Source organism: Sorex fumeus, unplaced genomic scaffold (genome assembly GCF_029834395.1).
Source record: "Sorex fumeus unplaced genomic scaffold, SorFum_2.1 ptg000122l, whole genome shotgun sequence".
Classification (NCBI taxonomy): domain Eukaryota; kingdom Metazoa; phylum Chordata; class Mammalia; order Eulipotyphla; family Soricidae; genus Sorex; species Sorex fumeus.
Window position 1 is genome coordinate 9,961,564 of NW_026606179.1, and position 26,182 is coordinate 9,987,745.

Consider the following 26,182-nt stretch of genomic DNA (forward strand, 5'->3'; position numbering starts at 1 on the left):
CTTAACCTTAACAACGTGTTCGTAATCTCCTATACAAGGGCTTAATGGCTCCAGGGTGAGATACAGTACCCTTTACACATTTTCTTCTAAGGAAATCTTTTCTGATCATTTTTAGAGAATTATTCAGAATAAGCAATACAAAATAAATTACTTAGGACCTGCTTTTGTGGCAGGCTTGGGTGGTGGTTAGGAAAATTGGAGATAATGGTGATGGGAAGGTGCGATGGTGGTGGGATTGGTATTCGAATAGCAAATGTAATAAATCATCAGGAAGGACTTTCTAAAAATAAGGTTTTTTGAAAAAAAAAATGGAGGAGGAGCAGAAACTGGAGGACCGGGAGGGAGAGGGAGAAGGAGGAGCAGGAGGAAGAGGAGAAGGAGAAGGAGGAGGAGCAGGAGCAGAAGGAACAGGAGGAGAGAGGGAGGAGGGGAGAAGAGGGAGAAGGAGGAGAAACTGGAGAAGGAGGAGGAGGAGGGAAGAGGAGGAGGAGGGAGAAGGGGAGGAGAGGGAGGAGGAGATCTTGGTGTCTTAGTCTGAGGACAGGTGAAGTGGTCGCAGGAGCAGAGTTAGGGCTGAGACTTTACAGAGACATGTTATCATTTCTCCTGGGCAGCTTTCTTCCCTACAACCTTTTTTATATTTGTTTTGGGTTTGGCTTTTGGCCACACTCTGTGATACTCAGGGCTCAGCATTAAGGGATCACTCCTGGCAGTTCTCAGGGGACCATATGGGATGCCGAGAAAGGAAGCCAGTGGGTCTCGTGCGAGGCAGACACCCTCTCGCTGCACTTGGCTCTGGCCTTTCCTTTCCCTTTCTATGAAAACATTTCTCCCTGGGATCAATATTCTTCCACCGTTAGCTCTCACTAAGGGGACCAGATCCTGGGAAGGCGGTGTTATGAGAGAAGCCCGGGGCGCAGAGGGCTCTGCACACCAGAGACCCGGATTCCAGCCCTGGTGTCTCATGTTTCCTCGCTCACCTCCAGAAACAGCCCCCAACACTGCTGGGTGTGGGCCCCAAAGGAATAGCCCAATAAAATCTTCTGACGTCCAAAGCAGCCTGCGAGTGAGCAACCTTGAGCGGCAGTCTGGCTCTCACAGGAAGCACTTACTCTGCCAAGCCGGCTCATTCTTCTAGGGTGACGCCTTCAACCTCAAGGAGCCTGCCAGGATGTAGCTTGGCACAACAGGACAGGCCTTGCCTGTGGCCCCGCACGTGAAGCCAGAGCCAAACCACACTCACCCTGCCCGACTGGCCTGTCACTGGCCGCTGCCCCCGGACAGGCTCTCCATCTGCTGTGGACTGCCCCATGTGGGACAGACTGTGGACACACTCAGGGACCCACATATTCCCCCTGGTCCCCCAAGTCATTCCTCCATTGTCCCCTAAGATCTCACTTTTCCACCAGCATAGCGCTGAATCCTGGGTGAGAGGGGAGCCAGGGGACTGGAGTGAGAGCACAGCAGGTAGAACATTTGTCTTACACGCTGCCAACCCAGGTTCGAACCCATAGGGTTCCCCGAGCACTGCCAGCAGTGATTCCTGGGTGCAGTAACCCCTGAGCATTGACAGTGGGACCCCAAAACAAACAAACAAATAATGATGGTGTAAGAGGGAAAAGATACAAATTGTAATATTGAAATGTTGCATCCCAGTAGTTTAATCCTGAAGAAGATAAATTGAATTGACATTTTACTGTCTATATGATTCATCAAAAAGACATTACGAGGAACTTTGCAGAAATGCACTGCAGCGAAGTCAAGGACTGAAGTTAAGGACGTGGCCTGAAAGAGTGGAACCTCAATTTGAAAGATGAAGGAAGTACCGGGAATGGGGGCTCACATTCCAATAAAAGTAAATGCAAGTAGAAAAAAAGAATGGAGGGCACGAGCGATGGCACAGCAGGAGGGCACACCCTAACCCAGATACAATCCCCAACACCCCTTATGGTCCCCTGAGTACCTCCAGGAGTGATCCCTGAGCACAGAGCCAGGAGTAAGCCCTGAGCACAGAGCCAGGAGTGATCCCTGAACACCACTGAGTGTGCCTCCCCACACACACTAAAATAATCAAGAAAAAAAAAGGCAAATTGAGGCAACAGAGAAGTGCAGTTGTATCTTACACAACAGAGGTGCTCTGTGAGGTTCTTCACAGGGCGGGGGCACCCATGTGAAAGGACCTCCTCTACAAGAAGCAACTCATCATTTCTGAGAGATAGACCTTCCCTCCCCCCCCCCCCCCGCCTCTGCTCCCTCCCCCCTCCCCCCACATACACACAGAAGCTCTTTCCTAGGGAAGTGTCTCCAGCAGCCCTGGACATGCAGCTTCTGGGCACAGTGGATCCTCCTCAGCTGAAGCAGCACAGCGCTCCCCACCCTGCCTCCCCCAGACCCAGGAGTGCAGGCCCAGAGTCCTCCCTCAGACCCAGAAGTCTAGACCTCCTCTTCCCTCAGACCCAGAGGTCCATGCCCCAGTCCCCTCCCTCAGACCCAGGGTTCCTGGCTCCAGCCTCTTCCCTCAGACCCAAGGTTCCAGGTCCCAGCCTCCCCTCTCAGACCCTGGGATCCAGGCCCTAGCCTCCTCCCTCAGAACCAGGGTTCTAGGCCCCAGCCTTCTCCCTCAGACCCAGGGTTCCAGCCCCAGCCTCCTCCCTCGGACCCAGGGTTCCAGCCCCAGCCTCCTCCCTCAGACCCAGAGGTCCAAGCCCCAGCCTCTTTCTCAGACCCAAGAGTCCAGGCCCCAGCCTCCTCCCTCAGACTCTGGGGGCCAGGTCACAACCTTCTCCCTCAAACCATGGGGCCCAGGCCCCAACCTCCTCCCTTCACACCCAGAGGTTCAGGCCCCAACCTCCTCCCTCAAACCCAGGATCCAGAACCCCAGTCAGGAATCCAGAGCTGCAGCCTCCTCCCTCAGACCCAATTTGGGGACACCACCCCTGGTCTCATGGTTCCACGGTCTCACGGTGGCCTCCCCTGGCTCCCCGTGGGCCCTCCAGCAGCAGAAGTCCCCGCTGTATGCTGGCCAGGGCCAGAGCTATGAAACAGGGAAAGTCTCTGGCATCCTGCCCCGTGTACAAGGCAGGAGGCCCATGCCCCCCCCTGCTGGGCAGCTAGGGAACCCAGGAAGCTTCCCAGACAGGCGGGCGGGCAGAGGCAGGCCCCTCCCCTCCCGCCCAGTTCCCGAAAGCCCCGGGACTTTCACTGACCAGGCCCTCCTGGGGTGCTCCTCCTTCTCCCCACTCCAAGCCCATCCCCAGCGCTCCGCGGGCTCACATACTTCTAGCTTCTGGGTTTTTCTTTTTGACATATGTAAGCACATTTTGTTCCCTTTCTTTCTGTTAGCAAGACTGTGAATCAAAAAGACAAAACTTTCTAGTTTTGTTTTTTCTTTTTAATTATCGTGCTGTGGGATTGAACTGCCAGCTATAGTAATTGGACTAAGTCACTTTTCCTGGAAAAAGGGAATCCTCACTTCTGTCGAGTCCCCATGAAGCCTGCCTCAGACTCTCCCGTGTCCCAGCGCGCCCTCAGCACGGCGCCTCTCCTCACCATTAACAAAGTGCTCACAATACATGGCCTATGTGTAACGGGCTTTCATCCAAGCTGGATGAAAAAGGAACTTGTGCAAAACAAAAAAAAATTTTTTAAATCAAAAAACAATGTCAAGATGTTATATAAGAGATTAGTGTAATTGCAAAATATACTCTATGTTATCAAACATAAGGCTTTCTATATTGAATAAACATTATACAGATCATTCATACATGTACATAAAACTTTTTTAAATAAAGGGAATCAATTGCTTTGTTCATGAGAGAAAAAGATCACCCTTATGCCCCAGCTCTTCACTAATGTCTGGTTTTTTTTTTGGGGGGGGGGGGGGGTCACACTGCTGGCAGGGCTGGGCTGATCCTACCCATTGCCAAGGATCAAACTGGGGTCAGCTGCGTGCAAGATAAGCACCCCAGCCCATGTACCATCTCTCTGGCCCCACCATCTCTTGCTTCAGATGCCCTTGATCTGCCTCCCAGCCCCCAGCCCTACCACCCTCATCACCCTGGAAACTCCTCATCAGTCACCTCCTCCAAGGAGCCCTCCCTGACTGTCTCCGGGCCCTCTGTTTACACAGCTGTGTCTCCTGCACCACACTGACATCTACTGTAGGGCTGGGACCAGGTCTGAGTCACCTCTGTGTGCTGGACATTGCCTTGCCAAGTGCTCGGTTCACATGCCCCAGATGTCCCCAGCCCCCATCCTTACTCCACAGCCCCCTTAGCATCAGGGTTTGTGACCAGGAACCAAACCTCAGGCAGGTCACTATAGGCTCTTCTCAGAGGCTGGAAACAGGCACCAATGGCAGGGGAGGAAGTGGGGATGAGGATGTCAGTCAGCAAGGGGCCCTGAGGGGTCCTGCCCAAGACCTGCCTCCTCCAAGGTGCTGCATATCTCTCCTGTCTTTCCTGCCTGGGCCACCCAAGCTCCCTGCAAGGGATTCTCGGCCTCTGGGCCTAAAGAAGGAGGCTGAGGGCCTGAACTCCTGGGTCTGAGGGAGCAGACTGAGGGTCCAGACTCCTGGGTCTGAGGAAGGAAGCTGAGGGCCCAGACTTCTGGGTTTGAGGGAGGAGACTGAGGGCCTGGAGTCCTGGGTTTTAGGGAGGAGGCTGAGGGCCCAGACTCCTGGGTCTGAGGGAGGAGGCTGAGGGCTTGAACTCCCAGGTCTGAGGGAGGAGACTGAGGGCCCGGAGTCCTGGGTCTGAGGAAGGAGACTGAGCGCCCGGAGTCCTGGGTCTTAGGGAGGAGGCTGAGGGCCTGGACCCCTGGGTCTGAGGGAGGAGGGGACGAGGGGACGAAGGCTGGACTGGCAAGCTTGTAGCCCTGCTCCTTCTCCCTTAACCACATTCTGCTTTTAGAAACATCTGGCTTTATACAGCTGCTCCACCCGGGGAGGGCGGGACAGGCAGCCAAGTGCCCGGCTTCTGGGCTTCTGATCGGAGCTGGCAGCAGCCGGCCCTGCCCTCACAGGCACATCAGCCTGACACCGCCTGACACCAGGCAGGCCCAGGCTCCCGCTGCGTCACAGCTATGCTCCCCCAGCCCCCAAACAGGGCCCTCTTCACCCCCACCCCGCCTGCTCCAGGGAGCTGGGAGGGGATTTGGCCTGAGTGTGACTAGGGGAGCCCAGGAGGGCTGGGGGGAGGCGCGGCTGAGAGAAGCAAACTTAGAGGCCAAAAAACAGACTAATAACAAGAAGGAGGTGCCTGGGAGGCCCAGGAGGAGCCCGGGAAGAGGCAGGAGACTGAATCTGAGGGGTCGCACCTGGACCCTGCTTGGGAGCCTGAGACTAGCCACACCCACTTTAGATGCTGGGTTTGAGGCCTGGGGACTCCCGGGGTGGTTAGCCAAGGACATGAAGTTCACCCCAGGTCTGGGAGGTGACGGGAATGGGGTCCCAAGAGCTGGGGACAGGCACTTGGCCATGACACAGCATAGACACGCACATGTGGTCCCCAGTCCAGAGACAGGGGACGGGTTTTGGGGGGAGGAGCAGAGCCATGGGGAGGGGAAAGCTGGGGAGACAGGCTGGGAGGGAGGAAGAAAGACAGGGAGGGGGAAAGGGATGGAAGGCAAGGGGTGGATAAAGGGGTGAGAGAGAGAGGAAGAGAAATGAAGGACAGAAGGGCACGATGGGGGGGCCTGTGGGGCCAGAGACGCAGGGGCGGGGATTGGCGGGAAGGGGTGGAGCTGCAGGCTCCCGGCTGTGACCTCAGAGCCCCTGGCCCAGCTCAGCCTGACGTCACCCGCCCCCTCCTGCCTGGCCCTACAAAGGCCCCCAGCGGTCAGTCACAGAGAGACCCTGAGGCTGGCAAGCGGGACAGGACAGACGAGCAGCCATGCAACAGGTGCGTGTCCAGAGTCCAGCTCTGGGTTTGGGGGAGCCATGGGGATGCTGCTGCAATACTCCTCTGTGGTCCACGAAAGGACAGGAGGAGACTCAGGGACGGGGATAGGCTCAGAGAGAGACAGGGCCAGAGACAGAGAGCGAGGGATGGGGCCAGAGACAGAGACTGGGCCAGAGAGAGAGAAATGGGGACAGGATCAGCGAGAGGGAGACAGGGCCAGAGACAGAGAGACAGAGAGGGGGACAGAGAGAGAAGGGGACAGGGACAGAGAGAAAGAGAGAGGGAGAGAGAGAGAGAGGCAGGGACAGGGGCAGAGAGAGAGAGATGGGATCAGAGACGGAGTCAGAGACAGAGAGAGGCAGAGAAGGAGACAGGGATGGGACCAGGCATGGCACAGATCCGTTATTTCTATGACTCAGTCTGGAGCTACTTTGCCCCAGAAGTATCTGAGACTGGGTAGGCCAAGGGCTGAGTGTGCCTGCGGGCGGGAGGGCCTGGAGTGAGCCCTGCAACCACACGAACCCCAGAGCATCCCTGAAGGACCCTGAACATAGAGCAGCACCCTGACTCTGCTGGGTGTGCCCCCATGTGTGTTCGTGTTTCTGTGTGAGTGTATGTCTGTATGCACCTGTGTGTGTGTATGAATGCATGTGTGTGTGTTTTGTGTGTTTTGTGTGTGTGCTTATGTGTTTCTGTATACGTGTGTTTCTGAGTGTGTCTGTATGGATGGATGAATGTGTGTGTCTCAGTGTATGTATACATGTTTGTGTCTGTATATACATATATGTATATATGTTTGTGTCTGTATATACATATGTTTGTGTCTATGTATCTACATGTCTCTGTGATTATGTATGTGTGCGCCTGTGTCTGTGTGTCTCTGTGTCTATATGTGTGTCTTTGTATGTGTCTGTGTATCTGTGTGTCTCTGTGTCTCTGTGTATCTCTGTGTGTCTCTGGTGTCTCTGTATATGTGTCTGTGTGTCTCTGTATGTGTGTCTCTATGTGTCTATGTGTGTGTTTCTGTGTGTTTCTGTGTGTGTGTGTGTGTGTGTGTGTGTGTGTGTGTGTGTGAATCTGAACCAAATGCAGTCACCCAAGTCTGCTCACTCCTGGCTTGATAAACCAAGCCAGAGAGACAGGATGGGGGAGACTGGCATGGACACAGCCCACCTGGGCTCTATCCGCAGCACTACAAATGGTCCCCTGAGCTCCACCAGGAGTGACCCTCCCCCCAAAAAAAAATACCTCAGAGAGCAGTTACGTGCTGAGGTGCCTGCTGACCAGAAGCATTATCCATCCAGCGGGGCGGGGGTCGGGGGTTCTCAGGGAGAGACCCTGGGGCCGCCTTCCCCGGATGAACTCTCAGGATCGTCTCTCTCCTGTTGCCCTTGCAGGACGCACGCAAGCCCCACCCCGGCTCCCGGCGGTGCTCAGGCCTGGCCCGGCGTGTGCTGACCGTGGCCTTCGCGTTGCTCATCCTGGGCCTCATCAGCTGGGCCTATGCAGCCGGCGTGCCACTGGCCTCGGACCGCTATGGCCTGCTGGCCTTCGGCCTGTACGGAGCCTTCCTGGCGCTGCACTTGGTGGCGCAGAGCACCTTCGCCTACCTGGAGCACCGGCGCGTGGCACGGCGGGCAGCGGCACGGGCCCCGCTGGATGCGGGCTCGGCGCGCAGCGTGGCGCTGACCATCTCGGCCTTCCAGGAGGACCCACACTACCTGCGCCAGTGTCTGACGGCCGCGCGGGCGCTGCAATATCCGCGCGCGCGCCTGCGGGTGCTCATGGTGGTGGACGGCAACAGCGCCGACGACCTCTACATGCTGGACATGTTCCGCGAGGTCTTCGCCGACGAGGACCCGGCCACCTACGTGTGGGACGGCAACTACCACCAGCCCTGGGAGCCCGCGGCGGCCGGCACTGGCGCCTACCGCGAGGTGGAGGCACAGGACCCGGGGCGCCTGGCCGTCGAGGCGCTGGTGCGCACGCACCGCTGCGTGTGTGTGGCGCAGCGCTGGGGAGGCAAGCGCGAGGTCATGTACACGGCCTTCCGAGCGCTGGGCGACGCCGTGGACTACGTGCAGGTGGGCACCGGACAACGCTCAAGCCCTTCCTTCTGCCCGCCTCCTGCCTGCCTGCCTCCTGCCTGCCTGCCTTTCTCTTCCTTCCTTCACCTCCTCCCTCCCTCCCTTCCATCCATCCTTCCTTCCTTCCTTTCTTCCTTTCTTCCTACCTTTCTTCCTTCCCTCCCTCCCTCCATCTCTCCCTTCCTCCTTCCTTCCTTTCTTTCCTTCCCTCACTTCCCTCCCTCCCTCTTCCTTTTCTCACTTCCCTCCCTTTTTCCTCTCTTCCTTCATTTCTTCCTTCCTCCCTTCTTCCTCCCTCTCTCCCGCCCTTATTTCCTCCCTCCCTCCTCCTTCCTTTCCTCCCTTTCCCCTTTCTTTTCCCCTCTCTTCCCTCCTTCCACCTCCCCCAGCTCCGAGTTCAGGGATGGCTCCCAGGAGATTGAACTGACCTCCTGCATGCCAACGCCAACCCCATCTATGCCCTCAGCCTTTGTACTCCCTCCCACCTGTTAAGAAACACATTCTTCCTCCAGATAGTTATCATCCAGCCACTGGAGTCCATCACCCTCCCTGTCCATTCATCTGCCCGTGTATCTGTCCATCTGGCAGGAGATGGCTCACCCATGGGCCCATCCATCTGGTAGATTTCCTTCCCCTTCTTCATTCACTCATCCATTGGTCACACTCTCCTTTCCTCCTCTGCTCATTCATCCATCTGTCCACCCACTCAGTATGAAGATTCAGTGTCGTGTCCCCTCTCCTTCCCTTTCACTATAGCTTTTCCTCATTCATTCATCTACTCACCCACATTCAGCTCATTTATTCACATTTATTCATCTCTCCAGTCTGGAGACACCTTCCTTTTGTCCACTGTAGAAATTCTTCTCTTCACTCACGTGTGTGTCAATCTACCCAACATGAACATCTTTCATGTGTCCGTCTGTGTCCCCACTTGATGTACAAATTTGTTTATTTTCTCCTTCCATCGAGAGTTGAGAGTCTTGCTCACATACTCATCCATGCCTCTGTTCCTTCTGGAGAGATTCATTTCTTCATTTCAATATCCAGAGCCCTTCTTTGGTGCATTAACCTGCTCTATAAATTGCATAATAAATTTTATGCACAACTGCACAATAAAAGATCACAAATTAGTTTATCACAAGTTTATTTAGAATAAACTATGAACAGCATAAGAAACAATCATAAATTGGGCAACTTGAAGCAAAACACATGTATTAGCTCATCGTTTCCACTGGGCGGGGAGCCTGGGCAAAGTTCCTCTCTGCTTTGAATGCTTTTAAAGCAGCTCTAGGCTGCAATCCTGAGTCAGATGTTATCTAAGCCTCAGGGATGTTATCTAAGCCTCAGGGATCTCTTTCGAAACGCATGTGTTTAATGACAGAATGTGTTTGCTTGCAATTATAAAAATCACGGTAACTTGCCTCTTTAAGACCAGCTGGAGAAGCTCTCAGTAGAGCTGGCCCATCCTTACAGGAGTATACCTAATGAGGAAAGCTCAACAGATTAGGGACTTAGGTCCATAGCAAGAACGTCTTGCCATTTCCTAAAGGACTGTGAGAATCACAAAAGTTCATGTGAATATGGCTTTTGTGCCATATTCTGTAGGTGAGCAGTAACTTCTTGGTCTTCTCCACAAACTGGAGGAAGGTATTACCCAAGATCCAGTGTCATGGTTAGATAGGGAGCAGAACTAGAGCAGAGCAGGGAGGGTGTTTGCCTAGCACAAGTGTTTGCAGACCTGGGTTTGATCCCAGGAATCTATAAGGTTCCCTGTAGCACAGATCCAGGAATAAGCCCTGAGCTCAGCCAGGCCTGACCCCAAAACAAAAATAAACACAAGACTAGATGTCAGAAACGACTAAAAATGTTCAAATGCGGGTTTAAAAATTCAAAGTTATGTCCATATGGTCCGCGATCCATCCATCCACACTCACCTGTGCCCTTCTCCCCGACAGGTGTGCGACTCAGACACGAGACTGGACCCCATGGCACTGCTGGAGCTGGTGCGGGTGCTGGATGAGGAGCCCCGGGTCGGGGCTGTTGGGGGGGACGTGCGGATCCTGAACCCCTTGGACTCCTGGGTCAGCTTCCTTAGCAGCTTGCGCTACTGGGTGGCCTTCAACGTAGAGCGCGCCTGTCAGAGCTACTTCAACTGTGTGTCCTGCATCAGCGGTCCTCTTGGTGAGCAGGGGCAGGAGTGGAGAGGGTGAAGGTGTGTCGGAGGGGGTTGAGAATATGATTGAGAAAGGAGGAATGTGGCTCAGAGGTAGTCTTCTGGGGTGGGAGGGCTCCACACCCAGCAGTGCTCAGGACTTACTCCTGACTCTGAGCTCAAGGATCATTTCTGGCAGTGCTCCAGAGACCCTATGGGATGCCGGGATTGAACCCGGCTCAGCCGTGTGCTATCACTTCAGTCAGCGGGGCAGAGCCTTTCCTTTGCATGTGTGAGGCCCTGGGTTAGATCCCCAGAACAACAAAACAAACAAAAGCAAAGGTGGGGACCGGGAACAGGAAATGGGGTGGGATGGGGTGGGGGGGCAAAGTATGATCAAAAGTTGGAGGTAGAATGAGGGGAGGCCTTAGAGATGAAGTCGAAGAAAGGGATGAAGTTGGGGCTAGAGATAGGGCTGGCACTGAGGACATGGATGGGGCCAGATCTGGGGGGTGGAAATGGGTTTTCAGAGTGGGGATGGGCAGGCAGGGGCCAGTGTGGGAAGTATTTGTGGAGTGAGGAGAATGTAGCCGGGGGGGGGGGGGGGGGTGTTGTTGGGTCAGGCAAGGCATGGTCACTGGTTTGGAGGGAGAGCTGGGAGCAGAAGATGAATTGGGCTGGGGTGTGGCTGGCAGCCACCAAGGCTTATACTCCCCATCTTTCCCAGGCCTGTACAGAAACAACCTCCTCCAGCAGTTCCTCGAGGCCTGGTACAATCAGAAGTTCCTGGGCACACACTGCACCTTTGGGGATGATCGGCACCTCACCAACCGGATGCTCAGCATGGGCTATGCCACCAAGTAAGCTGGGGCCCCCGGCGGGGTTGGAGTGGCAGTCAATGGGGCCCCAACCCAGACTTACCCATCGGATAACGGGTTCTGACTAATGAGGGGCAGGAGCGACAGTACAGCAGGGAGGGCATTTGCCTTGCACATGGCTGACACAATTTCAATCCCCGGCATCCCAGAATATCCCCTGAGCACAGCCAGGACTGATTCCTGCAAGCAGAGTTGGGACTAACTCCTGAGCATGGTCGTATAACCCAAAAAAGCCAAAAATAGTACCCCACCAAGTGAGTCATTAGGGGAGTGGAGAACCCCCACATTTGCACTGATTCCCCTTCAATGGACTCTACCCAGTGGGGCCTGGTTAGGGTGGGAAATTTTGACCTCCAGGGCACATGGCTGCTGGGACAGATGGCAGATGGCTGGACCCAGGACAGCAAGATTGGCAGAGAGATGCCCAGAGAATAGAAGTTACAACCTCACTAGTGATGGGGGGGGGGGGGATCAGGTGAGAGAGAAGTAGGGGGGGAAACCCAGATTCTAGGGCATGCTTCAGGAAGATGAGATGTGACTGAGGAGACTCAAGCATGGTGTGGATTGGGGAGGATCGGGGGAGAGCAAGTTCGACAGAGTGAGACCCACAGAGCCCAGGGCGCCCACATGCTCACTCAGTATCTGCAGCTCTGGGAGTGCAGCAGTAAATGCGAGACAGCAGAGCACAGAGACAAGAAAAATGGATCAGACGGCATGTAGATAATGGGAGGGAACTAAGGCCGGAAGGCGGGGAAAGAGAATGGAACAGGAAACAGGCGGTGAGAGCTGCCAGAGCAGGAGTCATGCAGCTGGAGCAATCATGTGAAGGTGGCATGAGTGGAGGCTGGAGGCCGCGGGTCCACTTAGCAAAGGTTTGCAGGCAGGTCAAGAACACAGTGTCCAGGGCTGGAGTGATAGCACAGCGGGAAAAGTGCTTGCCTTGTTTGCAATCAACTTGGGTTCAATTCCCTGCATCTATGTAATCCCCTGTGCACTGCCAGGCGTAATTCTAAGTGCAAAGCCAGGAGTCAAAGCCCTGAGCATCACTGGGCATGCCCCCCACCAAAAAAAAAAATACTACAGCAGGTAAAGCATCTTGGATGCAGATGACCTGGGTCCCCAGTACCCCACAGGGTCACCTGAGTCTGCCAGGAGTGATCTCTGAGCACAGTCAGTGTGGCTCAAAATACAAACACAAAACAAATGTTGTCGAGAGCCTGGGACAGTTCAGAGAAGAGGGGCAGCATGTGGTAGGGGACTGGCAGTGGGGCAGTGGGGTTCAGACAGCAGGAGCCAGGGAAGCAGGGAAACAGGGAGACCACAGAGGGTGTCACCAGCACAGGACAGGGAGTTGGACACAGTCGAGATCATGGCCATCTGTCATGGGGACAGATGACCTCATGAAGGTATGTGAGGCCACTGGGTTGGTGACATCACTGTGACTGGCTGGATGGCTGCCAGAGACAGGAGCCAGACTTGGTGTCTGCTGATGACAAAGAGCAAGTGCCAGAGTACTCGTCAAGAATGAGTGATTGTCTGAGCAATCAACGATGTAGCAAGGCAGGATTAGTCAGGGCATTTGTGACATGGTACTGAGTAAGACAATAGGAATACTATAGTAGCGGTGAGTGTTAGGATAGTAGCAGTAATAGCATAGTAACAGTGAGTGAAAGCATAGTAGCAGCAAGAAGTAATATAGTAGCAGCAGGTGGTAGTATAGTAGCAGTGAGTATAATAGTATAATTTTATAATTATATAATAGTGTAGTAGCTGCAAGTAGTAATATAGTATCAGCGGGTAGTAGTACAGTAGCTGTGAAGAGTATTGTAGCAGTAACAGTGAGTATAGTAACAGCAAGTATTAATATAGTAGCAGTGGGTAGTAGTACAGTAGCAGCATTTATTGAACACATTTATTGTGTGCACTGGTCTCGAACATTGGCATTTAATCCTCATTAGAATCTCCCCATTACGCTCAGTAGAAATTAATTTTGTTGTTACTATTAATATTGTGATTTACGGTGCTCAGGGCTTACTCCTGATGGGGATCTGGGATCTGGGGGGAAGGGGGTCATATGCTGTGCCAGGGATCATAAACGGGGTTGACCATGTGTCAAGCAAGCGCCCATCCTGCTGTCCTGCCTATTATTACATTATTATTATCATCACTTACTATTTTTATGCCACATCCAGCAGTGCTGGAGGCTGCTCAGGGGTGTCCCCAGTGCTATTTTTGTGGGACCACGTGGTGCCAGCGACCAAGCCTAAGCGCCTGCCCTTCCCATGCACTCCAGCTCGTCCTGCCATCTCCCTGGTCCCCAGGAGCCATCACTGACCCCAACTTCTTTATTTCAAATTTCAAATTTTTGTGACCGCCCCCTCCTCCATGTTCGCTGTGAGATCTTATGCATGTGCTCCTGGGATCTCACTTTGCCAGTTGATGGGGATGGACCCAGCCTCATACCTCCCACCCTGTTTATTGGGGGTGGGGTGCACACACCCAGCTGTGCTTAGGGCTTCCTCCTGGCTCTGTGCTCAGGGAACAGACCCTAGGTGGGCCAGATACAAGGCAAGCGCCTTCCCTGCTGTCTCCCCTCTCCCGTCCAGGATGCTGGGGTTAAGGCACTGGCCTCACACGCTTGAGACCACAGTGCGAGTTACCAGCACCACACAGGGTGCCCCGAGCTCCACTGCCTGAGCACAGCCGGGCGTGGTCCCGAAGCCAAGAGCAAAGACAACCCCAGCTCCCATGGCCCTCTTGGTGCCCACAGGTACACCCCGCGCTCCCGCTGCTACTCCGAGACGCCTTCGGCCTTCCTGCGCTGGCTGAGCCAGCAGACGCGCTGGTCCAAGTCCTACTTCCGCGAGTGGCTGTACAACGCACTCTGGTGGCACCGCCACCACGCGTGGATGACCTACGAGGCGGTGGTGTCGGGGCTCTTCCCCTTCTTCGTGGCGGCCACGGTGCTGCGCCTCTTCTACGCGGGCCGGCCGTGGGCTCTGCTGTGGGTGCTGCTGTGCGTGCAGGGCGTGGCTCTGGCCAAGGCCACCTTCGCTGCGTGGCTGCGGGGCAACGCCCGCATGGTGCTGCTGTCGCTCTACGCGCCACTCTACATGGGCGGTCTGCTGCCCGCCAAGTTCCTGGCGCTCGCCACCATGAACCAGAGCGGCTGGGGCACTTCGGGCCGCCGCCGCCTGGCCGCCAACTACGTACCGCTGCTGCCCCTCGTGCTCTGGGCGCTGCTGCTGCTCGGGGGCCTGGCACGCAGTGTGGCGCGGGCAGCAGCGGCTGACTGGAGCGGGCCCGAGCGGGCGGCCGAGGCCGTGCACCTGGCGGCGGGCGCGGGTGCCTACGCGGGCTACTGGCTGCTCATGCTCGCGCTCTACTGGGGCCACGTGCGCAGGCTCTGCCGGCGGCGTGCGGGGGGTTATCGCGTGCAGGTGTGAGTCTGGGCGCGTGTGGGAGCCCCCGCGTGCAGGTGTGAGTCGGCACGCGTGGGGGCCCCGCGTGCACATGAGTCTGAGCACGCATGCGAGCTCGGGTGCGCTCCCTGGTGCACGCGAAAGTTGAGGTGCGCGTGGGGGCTACCGCGTGCACGAATCCGGGCACGCGCGCGGGACCACGGCGTGCACGAAAGCTCAGGTACGCGCAGCCGACGTGCAAGGCGCGGGCTGCGGATTTGCAAGCCATGCGGACTTGCAAGCGGACTGCAAGGCACCCACTGGTGAAGCGAGTGCGGGTGGGGAGCGCCACCCCGAATCTGCAGCCTGGACTTCTGGGTGCCTAAGGGGAGGGGGTATTTATTGATCAGGTGTGTGGGGTTTTAAGGGCAGGGAGGATGGGGACTCCCCCATCACTCCCTCGCTCTGTCCATTTTCACTGTGTGATAAGGTTGTAATAAAGAATTTTATTTATTTTCTTTGGAGCCCGCCCCGCCTCTTTTGTGGTGGTGGTTAGAAATCTAATGGGGGGCTGCGCGGGTTGGGAATTGGAAAGTCGGAGCTCAAAGTGTTGAGCTGGCAGCTCCTTCCTTGAAGTCTCCCCATTCCTGCTCAGAAAATGGGGGTAAACAGGGACGCTGCAGATCGGAGTGGAGATGGCCTGAGCCTTGCACATGACTGACCCAGATTCAATCCAAGGCCAGCCAGAAGTAATTCCTGAGCACTGCCAGGGCAAGACCCAAAAACCAGGGCAAAAAAGTCACATCTCTGGCCTCTAATTTGCTTTGTTTTTATGGAAGTTGTCTGAGGGGCAGAGGAGAGGTGTCAGGAGGAGAACTCCGGAGGGGAGAGACCTAGAAGCACCCGAGCAAGCCAAAGGAATGACACCAAGTTGAGGTGTGGGGATCCCTAGCCTCGCCCACAACCCCTGGCCCTTGCAGCCTGCTCCTACGGGCTTGCTCGGAGCAGTTCACATCAATAGAACCAAATGAGACGTGCCCTGTCACCAACTTCTCCCGGCATGTTTGCGGGGTTCATCCTGTGGCTGCAGGTGTCACGCTCCTTCCTAGCTCAAACCAACTGCAGGGAGTATCCATGTTTCTGGTACCATGACTAAAGACCCATTTCCAGTGCAAGGACCTCTGGTGTGCTCCCACTTTGGGGTGCTCCTGAAAAGTGCTGTGAGCACTCCGGCATGAGTAAGTTTCTGTGTGGACCCCGGGGTGCAGTGGGATTCCTTAGAGGCTGCTGGACCCTGATCCCCCACACGTGCCTGCGTGCACTCTGTGCATGTCTTCCGCACCCCAAAAGGCAACTCTAGGCACTCTGATGTCTGACAAATGCACCCAGAGAGCAGCCTTCAGGCACCAGTTCAGACCCATACATCTGACAGACTGGTTGGCTTAACCAGAGGCTTGCTGGAGAATGGCCTCCCTAACCAGTGATGGAGAACCGAAGGGCAAAGACCCAGACAGGGGACAGAGTTCTGCCCATTCAAGGGGCAAAGAAAAGAGCGAGTGAGGAGCCAGAGAGGGTCAGGGTGGAAAGGGGTGGTAGCAGGCAAATTAGGACCAAGTGCCAGCTTGCGGGGGGAGGGGGGTGGGACTGGGGGCTGGGGAGGGGCTGTGGGAATGAAACAGTCTCATCTGTGCTTCAAGAGTTCAGAGGAAGCCATGACCAAGTAGCCTAGAGGGAAGAAAATATGATTAGGAGGAAGTGGCATGTACTGAGGCATCACGGTGAATGCAAAATTGCCAGACCACAGGGTGGGAAGACCCGGGAGGGTGAGGTGAGAGAAGGACTGGACACAGCAAGTGCGGTCAGCAAGGACCAGAGGAAGCTGGGGGCCCCTGGGAGGCCCAGACGAGAAAATGGACTTCAGTTCCGGTGGCTGTGGCTGCAGAGAAACCTTGGATGATATCCCTGGAACTATTATTCTAGGGCCAGAGAGAGCAGAAAAGGGAAGTGTTTGCTTAGCTGCTTCTGAATCTGGATGCCACATGTGGCTTTGGGAGCACGAGCAGGCATGGACCTGAGCAGAGCCAGGGAAGCCAGAGGGGAGGCTGCCTGGTGGTGGAGGGAAGCAACGGCAGGAAAGAGGTGGGCAGGAGCTCAGAAATGGGACTTGGAGACAGGCACAAGAGGGGCAGTGAAGAGGGAACACGGGTGGTCCAGAGCGACAATGCAGCAGGGAAAGCCTATGTCTTGCTAGCTGTCCACCTGGACTTGATCCCTGTCCCCCCCATATGGTCCCCAATCCCCGCCCTAGGACTGGTCCCTGAGCACCTCCAGCTGTGACCCCCAGAAGTGACTCAGGTTTCTGATGGAGCAGCCGGATGGGTGTCCTGTATGATCACAGAGAGAGGAGCAGGCTTCCGGGGCCCATCAGACCTCCAGGGGCTCCGGGGGGGGGGCATCTGGGCATGTGCCTGAAGTGGTGCCCAGGACCGCTATGACTCCCGCTGTGATCATGTGTGTGTGTGGGGGTGGGGGGGTAGAGCTTCAGGCTGAAAGTTGACAGATCATCTGCTCAAGGACAAAAGCATCTGTGAAGATGAAACAAATTATTTATTTTTAGGGAAGGAAATAACATAAGGAAGAAAAGTATAACTATGTTAGTCACCTCTGCGGTACCATTGATAGGACATCCTGGGGAAACAAGGGGAGTGTGTGTGGGCCCACGTGTACATGCCCAGGCCTGTGTGTGCATGCCTGTATGCAGCAGAGGGCAGGGCCTGAACTCTTGAACCTGAAGAGCTGGGGGCTCAGGTTTCTAAGTCTAGGGGAGAAAGTGGGGGACCAGATTCCTGGGTCTGAGGGCACTGGGAGCAGAGAAGCAGGACTCCTGCATCAGAAAGTCAGAAGGGGCGAGGTAGCTGGACTCCTCGGTCAGAGGGTGGAGGAATAGAGCCGGACTCCTAGGTCTGAGGGAGAAGGGGCTGGACAATAGGTCTTGGGCCCTGGAGAGCGGGAAGCTGGGCCCTAGGAACTCACCATACCAGTACAGTCACCGTCGCTGCAGCTAAGGCGGCCACGGCGCCCAGCAGGCGCTGGTTGCCAGGCGTCAGTGCCCCGGGCCTGGCCAGCAGCTCGCCCAGGCTTGGCCTCCAGGCTTCCAGCATCTCTGTATCTCGCGATGCCCAGTGCTGTATTTCTCGAAAAACAGCCTGGAGCTCGGTCTCCCCGCGCGGGGGCGGGCCCGTCACTGCGGGGCGCGCAAGTCAGCGGAAGAGCACCGCCCCTCCTCATCCTGGCCCTGCCCACGACACCCTGGCCGCGCCCACCATCACCCAGGCCCCGGTCCCCCGCCCCAGGTCCGCCCGCACCGTTAAGAAAAAAGTAGAGTCGTGCCAGGAGGTTCTGGTCGTGCGCGATCACGCAAGAGAAAGTCCCGCGGTGCTCGGGCTGCACCGGCCGGATCCGCGCGACGAATCCCCGGCCCCCGGGGATGTCAAGGAAGTACGTCATGTCCTGAGTCCGAAGCTGCGGGGCGCCTTGCGCTGAAGCGGCGGAGCCGCGCCCCAAGGAGGCCACACCCCCTCCAGGGCCAACTCCTGTGCCGATTGGCCGGCACCGCCTCCCTGGCCCGCCCCCGAGCCTGACCCCACCCCCTGATGCCACAGCGCCTGCTTCCCCAGCCCTCACCCACCGCACCGCCAGCCCCTCATCATCCAGGCCGGGGGAGCCGTGCCAGGACCCTCCCCGAGGTCCTCCCCGTCCTCCGGTGCAACAGAGCCACCACCGCCCCAGCACCACTGCCTTGCTCCCGCACCACTCACACCTGTCCGGCGAACTTCCAGGAATAGGTGATCTCCTCGCCGGGCAGCGGGAAGCCCACGGCGCAGGTGAACAGAGCCTGCTGGCCCCGAGCCACCGCCAGGTCCTGAACTGCAGACGGGCCGCGTCACCGCCGCCCTCCCTGTCCGCCCTGCCCGCCGCTCCCGGGCACTTACTCGGGCAGTCCAGGGGCAGGTCGCAGAGGGCGGAGTAGCAGCCGCGGCAGCGGAACCGCCGGGCCACCTCCTGCAGTCCTAGGGGCGGGCGACACCGCGGGCATGGGCTCACCTGTCCCGCAGCCAGAACCCTCGGCCTCACATGCCTGCCCTCAAGGCAGAGTCGGCACTCTAGCTGGGCTCACCTGAGCTCTCGGGTTCTCTTTAGTTCTGGATTTGGGACTTTTTTTTTTTTTGGGCTTTTTTTGGGTGGGGTCACACCTGACGATCACAGAGATTACTCCTGGATTTGCACTCAGGAATTACTCCTGGCGGTGCTCAGGGTACCCTATGGGATGCTGGGAATTGAACCCGGGTCCGCTGCGTGCAAGGCAAACGCCCTACCCGCTGTACTATGGCTCCAGCCCTATTTCTGGTTTTGGGTTGAACCCCCCTCCTCCCCCCCCCCCCCGCAGTGCTCAGGAATCTCCCCAGGCGGGGCGGGGGATTCTGTGCGTGTGCGTGTGTGGCATTTGCTTCGTTTCCACCCCCTCCCAGAAATCTTAGCTTCCCCAGGATCTGAGGCACCTGTCAGCTCTCAGTCACCTCTGCCCGACCCCCAATCCCGAGCTTACCGCAGGGAGGGATGCAGGCCTGGACTGTGGAGAGAAACGCAGCGTTACTGCCCTGGAAAACGTGGGCAGCCCAATGTGGGCATCTTGGATATACCAGGAGGGCCCCAAATCTCAGGGGTCAGCGCCAGCGGGGGCGGGGGGGTGGGGCTAGCCTGGGAGGCGCTTTGCCATTTCCAGCTAAAAGAAGGGTTTGGCCAGCGAGGCCATTTATAGGGGCCCTGGCCAAGGAAACCTTTCCTAGAGGATTTAGGGCCACACTTGAGACGCAGGGAAGGGAAAGGTGGGACTCAGAAGGGTCCACGAGGGCAACAGGCTGTGCAGGGAAGTGACTTAGAGTTGGAGCGTGGGGACAGGGCAGCTGGGGTTGCCCAGAGTGCAGTGTCCAGTGTGCCTGGGGAAGGGGCAGGGAGCACAGGAAAGTCCCAGTACCTTCCTTCAGCTGTGCAATGACCGTCAGCATTTTTTCCGCTGCATTTCTGAAGGCGATTTCAAAGGACTCTGGGGGGAGGAAGGGTCGGGATCGTGGTTCACCATGGACCAAGCTCCAGGCCATGCTGTGGGGGTCTGTGCCTCACCCCCAACTCTCTCCCACGTTCTCTATGCTCACCTCCTCCCACTTAGCCTACCGGAAGCCTGGCAAGCCTCCATGTCTTCTTTCCTCTGTTCCTATCTCCAAGGGCACCCCTCCTTCCTCCACATCATGAGCGTGTTGTGGGGAGGGGAAGATAAAGATCAAATCCTCCCCAAGGCCTTCCCTGAGCCCAGCGCAAGCTGGCCTGCTTTCCTCTCACCCGGGGTTCTGCAGGAGTCTAGTCCCTCTGGCAGGCCTTCCCCCTCACTGGTATCCTGCACCCTGGGGGTCAGGGTCAGCATCTCCCCCCACCCCCAACCTCTGAGTGTAATATTCACAACTTGTGCCCATGTACAATTACACACACGTACACCCAGGAAGGGCCTGTCTATCTTTCTTGCCAGGAGAGGGGCACCATTCTTTAGAGCTGTATCCTCAGAAGTCCAAAGAAGGCATCAGTCTTAGACTTTCCATTTGTGTAGACTAAATTCCAGAATCTGACTGGAACAGAGACTGCAACGGGCAGGTGTTGGCAAACCCATTCTTTAAATGTCTTGGATTTTGGTCTGAAAATTTGGGGTTTTGTTGTTGTTGTCTTGTTTTTCTAACAGACCAGTTACCATTATGTAAAATTCGTATGGGTCACATAAGATGATATTTCTTTGCAAAAGTTTCCTAGAGCTGAATTACAAAAGCTGTATGTTCATTTGGCAATAATCCTCCGAGCCACCATCGCAGACCCCCACCCTCCACTGCCTGCCACTTTGCCCTGGTCCCCAACCTCTCTATTCATGTCTCCTGTTTCTGCCCTTCTGGGTTTGTCATGGAAAAACTGTAAGGTTGAGTGTTTTCTCCCCGTGGAGCTCTGCTGGGAATGTGGATGGTGAGAGGGAGCAAACGTTGGGGAAATCAGAAATGTTGGGGGCTGGAGAGATAGTACAGGTGGGCACATGCCTTGCACATGGCTGACCAGGGCTCTGGCATCCCATCTTTCCCACAAACACCATCAGGAGTGATGCCTGAGCACAGAGACAGGAGTAACCCTTGAGCATGGCTGGGTAGGGCCCCCCACAAAGAAGTGACTGGGTATTGTGAACTGAATTGTGTCCCCCACCCACATCTACCCCCCACCCCATTCATATATTGAAATCCTAACCCCAGCATCTTGGAATGTACTTGGTGACAATGGACATGACCCTGGAGGCATTTCTGTAACTTGATCCACTGTAAGGGGGAATCTGGAGCCGCACACAGAAGCAGGGGGCATGTAAGACCCAGCAGAGGGCAGGTGGTCACCTACAAGTCCAGGAGAGGCCTTAGAAGGAACTGTCCCTCTTTACAGCACATCGTGACCTTGGACTTGTAGCTACCAGAATGATGAAACTAAATGCTTGTGAATTAGGAAAAAGTCTGACTGGTCTATGCTGCTTCAGGGGCTACCTTCTCTCCAACAAGGGTGCACTGGATTTCAGGTGGAAATGTTTGCTTTATGCCAGCTTTCAAAAATTACACCTCCCAACAGGGGTGGAAGAGTCCGGGAGGGAAAAAGCGGAAACTGCTGGAAGAAGTTGACCCTGGTGCTGGGACAGAGTATGCCAACAGCTGAGCTCTGAAGAACTTGGTAAATCCGTGTATTGATAAAAATTGGGCTGGAGCGATAGCACAGCGGGTAGGGCGTTCGCCTTACACGCGGCCAACATGGCCGACCCGAGTTCGATTCCTCCGCCCCTCTCGGAGAGCCCGGCAAGCTACCGAGAGTATTCGATATGCCAGACACAGTAACAACAAAGTCTCCAATGGAGACGTTACTGGGCCCGCTCGAGCAAATCGACGATCAACGGGACGGCGTTTACCTTTACCTTTAATAAAAATTAAATTTAAATTTAAAAATAAAAGCAGCTCAGGGTCGGAGCTAGTTCAGTATAGTAGTTTGTCAGTACAGTGGGTTGGGGTTTGCTTTGCATGCAGCTCACTGGGGTGCAATCCCCGACATCCCATATGGTCCCCCGAGCACTGCCAGGAATAATTCCTGAGTGCAGAGCCAGTAATAATCCCTGAGCATCGGCAGGTGTGGCCCAAAAAAGCAAAATAAATAAATAAAGCAACTCAAAAATGAACACACACACTACATCTCCCAGATGGCCCTGCGGCAAGCATGCGTCATTTGTTATCACATGATCGAGTTCTGCCCATTGGTACATAAGTGATTGTGTCTCACGCACAGGAAGCAGCTCCACGGAGCCAAGCAAGGGACAAAGGTGAGGCCATGTCCAGTGGCCTCATGAGTGCAGCCTGGGAGGACCCCAAGCACTGCTGTGGCAACACCAAATCCTCAGACCCTAAAATTGACCCCCTGGGCTAGTCAGGTGGCTAAGTATCGCTGAGAGCAGCTCTTGCTCCCCGGAGCACTGCTTGGAGTCCCCCCTCCCGGCAAAGCATCATCTGATTGATCCCTGCCCCTTTCCAAGCTATGGTCTAAAACTTGGATTTAGTTTCACTAACAAAAAAAAATTTTTTTAAAAATATATACCAAAAAAATAAATAAATAAAATAAAACTTGGATTTGATGGCGAGTGCTCCAGCCGCCATTTAGAAATACAAGGACCAGGGTGAAAACAGAAAGCCAGGAGGAGACGAGCTTATGGCTTCTTGGAGCCCTGGTGGGAAGTCTCTGAGATTCAAACGCCAACAAAACAGACCTTAGAAATAAGGGGAAGTGGCACTGATCAAGGCTGGTCACTGGCGGGGAGCCAGAGGAGCCCCGAGGCCATTGGCAGGTTCAAGGCTGGGTGGGGAGCAGGGGACACAGACTTCACCCTCTCCTTGACCACAGAGCAGGGGTGTGGCCAGGGGGATGGCGGGGTCCAGCACTCTGGCAAGGGATGTCCCAGAATACCTGAGGGTCACAAGGAAGGCTGAGTGTGGGAGAGTGGGGGAGCGGGTGGACAGACGGACCACATGTCCTCAGAAATCAAGAGGAAGGGGCTCACCGGGAAGCTGTGAGGTCCCGGAACATGGCCATCCCACCCGGCAGAGCACACAGCTTTTGTACATTAGACCCTGAGCCTAGGGTCCCCAAACTGCACAGGCCCCCACGAGCCACCAGGTGGCCCCAGGGACCCCCAGAGCACCAGGCTGAGCAGCAGAGCATTGCCAGGAGTGGCCGCTGAGCCCCGAGCACCATGGGGGGGACCATCCCCATAGCAGGAAATAGTGCAGGTTAAGTCTGGGTCCCTCTGGTCTGCACCCCAGCTTTTCCCAAGCTGACTCAGTTCAGAGCGACCACCACATGGCATCCTCATCACCTTGGCCGCCCCAAGAGCCTCCGGGACCCTCAGTTTCCCCATTTGGAAATTGGGGGGTGGGGATCTGATGCCTAGAGCATAGGGCTGGGGTGCGGGGGGAGGCTAATGCCACAGAGGGCAAAAGCAATCCTGTCTGAACCACAGGCCAGGCCCCAGGCACGAGGGCACCAGGTGGTCTGGGGGGTGGAGCCATAGCACAGGGGGTAGGCCTTGGATGCAGCCGGCCGGGTTCGATTCCCGGCACCCCATAGGGTCCCCAAGTGTGGTCAAGAGTGGTCCCTGAGCACCACCAGCTGTGCCCCAACAAGAAGATAAGGTGTGCTTTAAAGATGATGTGTGGTTCGGGCGTCCTCCAGGGACACACCCCTCTCCTGGCAGACATCGGGGTTAGAGATTCCAGGGTTCTGCTTCCTGGACATCCTGGATCTGGAGGAGGGAGAAATTTTCAGAGGCCCTCCAGGGAGACACTGACGCAGAACAGACCCAAATAGCTCTGTGGGCACACACTGCCTCTCTGTGGCCCAGGCAGGCTTCATCTTCCTCCTCACACCCCAGCCAGACCCGCTCACAACTCCTCTGAGCCCACAGGACCTTGCAACTGATGCCTGCCACCATGCAGGCCACCATCACTGCCACCAACTCCTCTTGGGTCCTCATGCCACCTGGCCAGCCTCCACCCCTCCTCGAATTCCTAATATTCGGAAGGGAAAGCCACAGGCAGGGCAAGGGTCCAGCACAGGACTAAGGAAAGGGCGACTACTGACTTCCAGGCTCTACGTTGGGTCAGGAGCAGGAGGTGAGGCCCTGATTCGTTTTCAAAAGTACCTGTCATCCACTGGGGTGTGACGACCCGACCATGGGCGTCTAAGCCCTCCGGGCTGTGGCTTTGCCACCTCAGATTCTATCTCCAACCACTTCTCTCTCAGCCACTCTGCTCTGGCCCCACTGGCCTCAGGGCCTTTGCACTGGCCCCTTCTGTCTGCTGTGCTTTCACACTGGCCTCTCTCATCACTTCCTTTGGAAGCTGGCTCCATCGAACCTGGACACTCTCCCCTCCCCTGACCATGCTATCAAGAGTTAGAATGTGCCTAGCCAAGGATGGAATAGAATCTCAAGCATTCCAGGCCCGTGCTTTACCCCTGGGGCACATCCCTGGCACCTGCAACACTTAAAATGAACCCCTCAGGGCAGGAGCCCTGGTACAGTTCAGTGCCCAGCACCCCACAGGGTTCCCTGAGCTCCACTGGGAGTGATCCCTGAACACAGAACCAGGAGTCAGCCCTGAGCTCCAGCAGGTGTGGCCCCCACCACCACCACCACCACCACTACTACTAAAATGAAGCAGCCACGCACTGCCCCTCCCCTCCTGCCTGGCCTTCATGGCTTGGGTCAGCAGCTGCCACACAACTGTGACTGTCTGAACTAGATTTAGTGCCCCCCACCCTAATGTACAGAAAGCATCCCGAGGGCAGCCTGGTCCTAGCTAAGTCCCAACACGGTTCCCAGCTCCCCTGGAGTCCGTGGAACCGACAGTACTGCACCAGCTTCTCCCCTACCCTCCTCCCACACCCAGACCACCCACTGCTCCTCGCCTGGCCGCCACCTGCTGCCCGTCTGCCCCGCTCAGGATGACCCGGCCCCTCCTCAGAACAGGGATGGACTCTCCAGCTCACGAAGCTGTGCGCGAGGCCTGAGGGCTGAGAACCAGACAGTGGCCAGAGAGGAATTAAGATCCAGGGTCCCCGAGGGACAGCCAGATCCTGCCCTCCTGCTCCCCACACACCCGGGGCCAACCCTGCCACAGCAGCCCCTTGGCCACCCAGCACGGCCTGGACGGTCCTCTCCCTCCCTTCCTTTCTGGCCGCCTCTCCTGTGAAAGATCAGGAATCATGTTTTTATCCTTTTGCTTCGGGGAACCCTGAGGATCAAGGTCAGGGCCTCATGGGCACAAAGTTTCAGCTTCACTGCTACACCCCAGCCTCCGTTTTCCCTGCAGTGGTCAGGGAAACTCCTGGCTCTGTGCTCGGAGGCCACTCACGGCAGTGCTCGAGGGATGACGCCCCATCAGTGAGTTTCCCTGCCCCCACCCGGTCCAGCCCCTCCTGAGGTCCTGCGCAGTAGGGCCAGATCTCCACGTGTCCCCAACTTCCTCCAGGACAAAGAACCGGGGTCCCCTCACTCTGAGCTCTTCCCAGATCACAGCCACTCTGAGGGGGGTCTCCCCACTGCGCCCCACTCACCACCGGCCGCAGCCTCCTCCTGCAGAGCGTGCGTCATCTGGGTGAAGGCGTCGTGGAGGTGACTCCGCTCATCGTAGTCTGGGGGATGGTGCTGGCTGGGGTGAGGCAGCCCCCCGCCCCCGACAAGCGCTCTCTCCTCGTGTCTGAGTCTCTGACCCCCTCTGTCTGCAGGCTCAGCCCCCTCCCCCATCTGAACCCCCTCATCTCTCCTTTGTGAGTACATGGTTTGGGGATGACCTCAGCTCTGTGCCAGAGCTCGGCATCCTCGTGCTCAGCCCACTGAGCTTTCTTTCCGGTCCCCCCAACCCCCCATCTCCATACACATCCAGCTGGGGCCCCTGGAAGATGGAGGTCTCCTCACTGATCTCGATGTCCAGGAGACCCTCAAAGGCAGAGAGGAATGCCTCCTCACACGTGTCCAGCAAGAGGCCCTCCGCGCCCACGAAGAACTGGCAGACGCGCCGGCGCTCGGCGTAGGCTGTGAAGCAGAGGAGGCATGCCCAGGCCGGGGCCCCCAGGCCGGGCAGCGCCAGCAGGGACAGGGGCACAACACGGGCCGAGGCTGGCAGGGCCATGGCTCGGTCCCCAGCTCAGTGACATTTGTGAGGTCACCTGGGTGGGGGAGGGGCAGGCACCCTGGGTCAGAGGTCAGGCCTGCTCCCCCCCAGGCTGTGGTCGGGCCAGACTCCAGGCTCCCAAGACCCTCACCTGTGAACCTGCACGTCCTCACAGGTTAAAGGGTCTCAGGGACCCAGAGGCCAGCAGTGGGGGCGGGGTGGAGAGGGCAGCGGGCGCAGCAAGATGAACCAGGGGTCTGGCGTCAGATGGGGGCAGGCGGGGTGCCAAGACCCAGAGAAGCTCAGTGACGGCAGAGCCGGGAAGCCCTGGCGTGTGCACATGCACACCCATGCATGTACACACGCATGCACACGCATGCAGACACATGCACATGCCCACACGTGTGTGCACACACATAAACACACGTGTGCACACGCATGCACCCGAGGGACATGCTCACCCACACATGTGCATGCACACACAG

The 26,182-nt window shown here is 56.6% G+C and overlaps 2 protein-coding genes across 2 annotated transcripts; one reads left to right on the forward strand and one right to left on the reverse strand.

The window, feature by feature from the left end:
• The first annotated feature begins 5,819 nt into the window (after window positions 1-5,819).
• HAS1 (hyaluronan synthase 1) lies at window positions 5,820-14,805 on the forward strand. Its single transcript, XM_056136817.1, has 5 exons — window positions 5,820-5,900; window positions 7,298-7,984; window positions 9,943-10,168; window positions 10,867-10,999; window positions 13,788-14,805. The coding sequence occupies exons 1-5, from the start codon at window positions 5,892-5,894 to the stop codon at window positions 14,461-14,463; spliced, it is 1,731 nt and encodes a 576-aa protein (XP_055992792.1). The 5' UTR covers window positions 5,820-5,891; the 3' UTR covers window positions 14,464-14,805.
• A 2,507-nt stretch (window positions 14,806-17,312) lies between these two features.
• Window positions 17,313-25,925, reverse strand: SPACA6 (sperm acrosome associated 6). Its single transcript, XM_056136718.1, has 9 exons — window positions 25,502-25,925; window positions 25,141-25,218; window positions 19,454-19,522; window positions 19,025-19,048; window positions 18,411-18,488; window positions 18,239-18,345; window positions 18,066-18,068; window positions 17,784-17,940; window positions 17,313-17,662 (listed from the first exon to the last, which is right to left on the reverse strand). Exons 1-9 carry the CDS (start codon window positions 25,713-25,715, stop codon window positions 17,448-17,450), a joined length of 945 nt encoding a protein of 314 aa, XP_055992693.1. The 5' UTR covers window positions 25,716-25,925; the 3' UTR covers window positions 17,313-17,447.
• Window positions 25,926-26,182: the final 257 nt, after the last annotated feature.

Excerpts from the sequence above, each read along its gene's own strand:
- HAS1 (XM_056136817.1), top strand. Across the intron at positions 7,985-9,942 it reads ACGCCGTGGACTACGTGCAG|GTGTGCGACTCAGACACGAG; the intron begins GTGGGCACCGGA and ends TCTCCCCGACAG. Across the intron at positions 11,000-13,787 it reads AGCATGGGCTATGCCACCAA|GTACACCCCGCGCTCCCGCT; the intron begins GTAAGCTGGGGC and ends TGGTGCCCACAG.
- SPACA6 (XM_056136718.1), bottom strand. The coding sequence starts at position 25,715 with ATGGCCCTGCCAGCCTCGGCCCGTGTTGTGCCCCTGTCCCTGCTGGCG. Across the intron at positions 19,523-25,140 it reads GGAGGAGGCTGCGGCCGGTG|AGTCCTTTGAAATCGCCTTC; the intron begins GTGAGTGGGGCG and ends TCCTCCCCCCAG. Across the intron at positions 18,346-18,410 it reads CCTGCCCCTGGACTGCCCGA|TTCAGGACCTGGCGGTGGCT; the intron begins GTAAGTGCCCGG and ends GCCCGTCTGCAG.